The 1,129-nt window shown below is 66.3% G+C and overlaps 1 protein-coding gene across 1 annotated transcript; it reads right to left on the bottom strand.

Annotated features, from left to right (window-relative positions):
• Positions 1-40: 40 nt before the first annotated feature.
• LOC127748750 (cGMP-dependent protein kinase, isozyme 2 forms cD4/T1/T3A/T3B-like) lies at positions 41-1,120 on the bottom strand. The gene has a single exon (XM_052263509.1). The coding sequence runs from the start codon at positions 569-571 to the stop codon at positions 41-43; it is 531 nt and encodes a 176-aa protein (XP_052119469.1). The 5' UTR covers positions 572-1,120.
• Positions 1,121-1,129: the final 9 nt, after the last annotated feature.

Consider the following 1,129-nt stretch of genomic DNA (forward strand, 5'->3'; position numbering starts at 1 on the left):
CCCCCCTCCCCCCATACTGCCACACCCCCGCGCTGCTGACTCACCTGTCGCTCTTCTCGATGGTGGGGAAGTCCTGCAGGTCCAGCTCGTCGTTCCACGGCTCGGCGGAGATGCCCTGCGCGCGCTGCTTGCGCGGCCGCGGCCCCGTGGGGGTGGTGAGCCCCGGGGCCGCGGGCGAGGGCGGGCCGCTGGGCGACGACGGCGCGCTCAGGTTGTTGTTGATCTGCGTGTACGAGTAGGGGAACACGGACTGGAACTTGTCGAGGTGCGAGCGCAGCTGCACCATGTCGTCGTCGCGCTTGCGCAGCGCGGCCTCCAGCTCCGCGATGCGCGCCTCCTTGTCGGCGAGCAGCGCCTGCAGCTCCTGGACCGACCCCATGCTGTCCACGACGACGAAGGCCGACGTCCGCTTGGGCTGCTGAGGGGGCGAGCGCCCCTGGGACCCGCTGCCGGCCTGGGCGCCCCCGGCCCGGCTGTGGGCCCGGCTCTGGGACTGCCCCGTTGCTTCGGCGTCGTCCTCGTCCCTCGGCCGCTGCGACGCGAAGCACAGCGATTCGAAGCACACACGCATAGGGGAGGTTTGGCGGGGCACTGGGGGGAGGAGCACAGGGACGGGGTGAGCTCGAGGGCCAGCGCCGAACTGGGAAGGATGCCCGGGAACAAGGAACCTTTATCTGGCTCGTTAATGTAACAGCTGCCTTGAGTACTTCAGCTAGCTGGGAGTAGCACAAGTAAAGGAGTTCCCCCCAAACTGCCTTATCTCAGGGGACACTAGCCGGCGGCTAGGGGAGCCATTGAAAACAACTATTATTACAACAGCCGTGGCTCATGCTAATTTTCAGGGGCATGACACCCTCGTCAGGGTAGTGCTACGATGGCCGCATCTGCCCCCCCACCCGATCGAAAACGGAAGTCTCAATCATCACCGTCGCGCCACCAGGGATCAGCTGATGGCGCAGTGGTCCGTGACGTCACGTCACGCGCTGCTTCTGTTCACCCAGCCCTCCTACATAAATTCCCGCGCTAAGCTTCAAGGCTCAAGGCGAGATTCCCCCCCAGGCTCGCGGGTTGCACCCTGCATTCCGCGTGACGGTGGGGAGGGGGCGGGGCAGATGCGAGACCGCGCGGG

This window comes from Frankliniella occidentalis, unplaced genomic scaffold (genome assembly GCF_000697945.3).
Source record: "Frankliniella occidentalis isolate FOCC.00 unplaced genomic scaffold, Focc_3.1 Scaffold12, whole genome shotgun sequence".
NCBI lineage: Eukaryota > Metazoa > Arthropoda > Insecta > Thysanoptera > Thripidae > Frankliniella > Frankliniella occidentalis.

Bases quoted from the DNA above. Each gene is read 5' to 3' on its own strand.
- LOC127748750 (XM_052263509.1), bottom strand. From the start codon at position 571: ATGCGTGTGTGCTTCGAATCGCTGTGCTTCGCGTCGCAGCGGCCGAGG.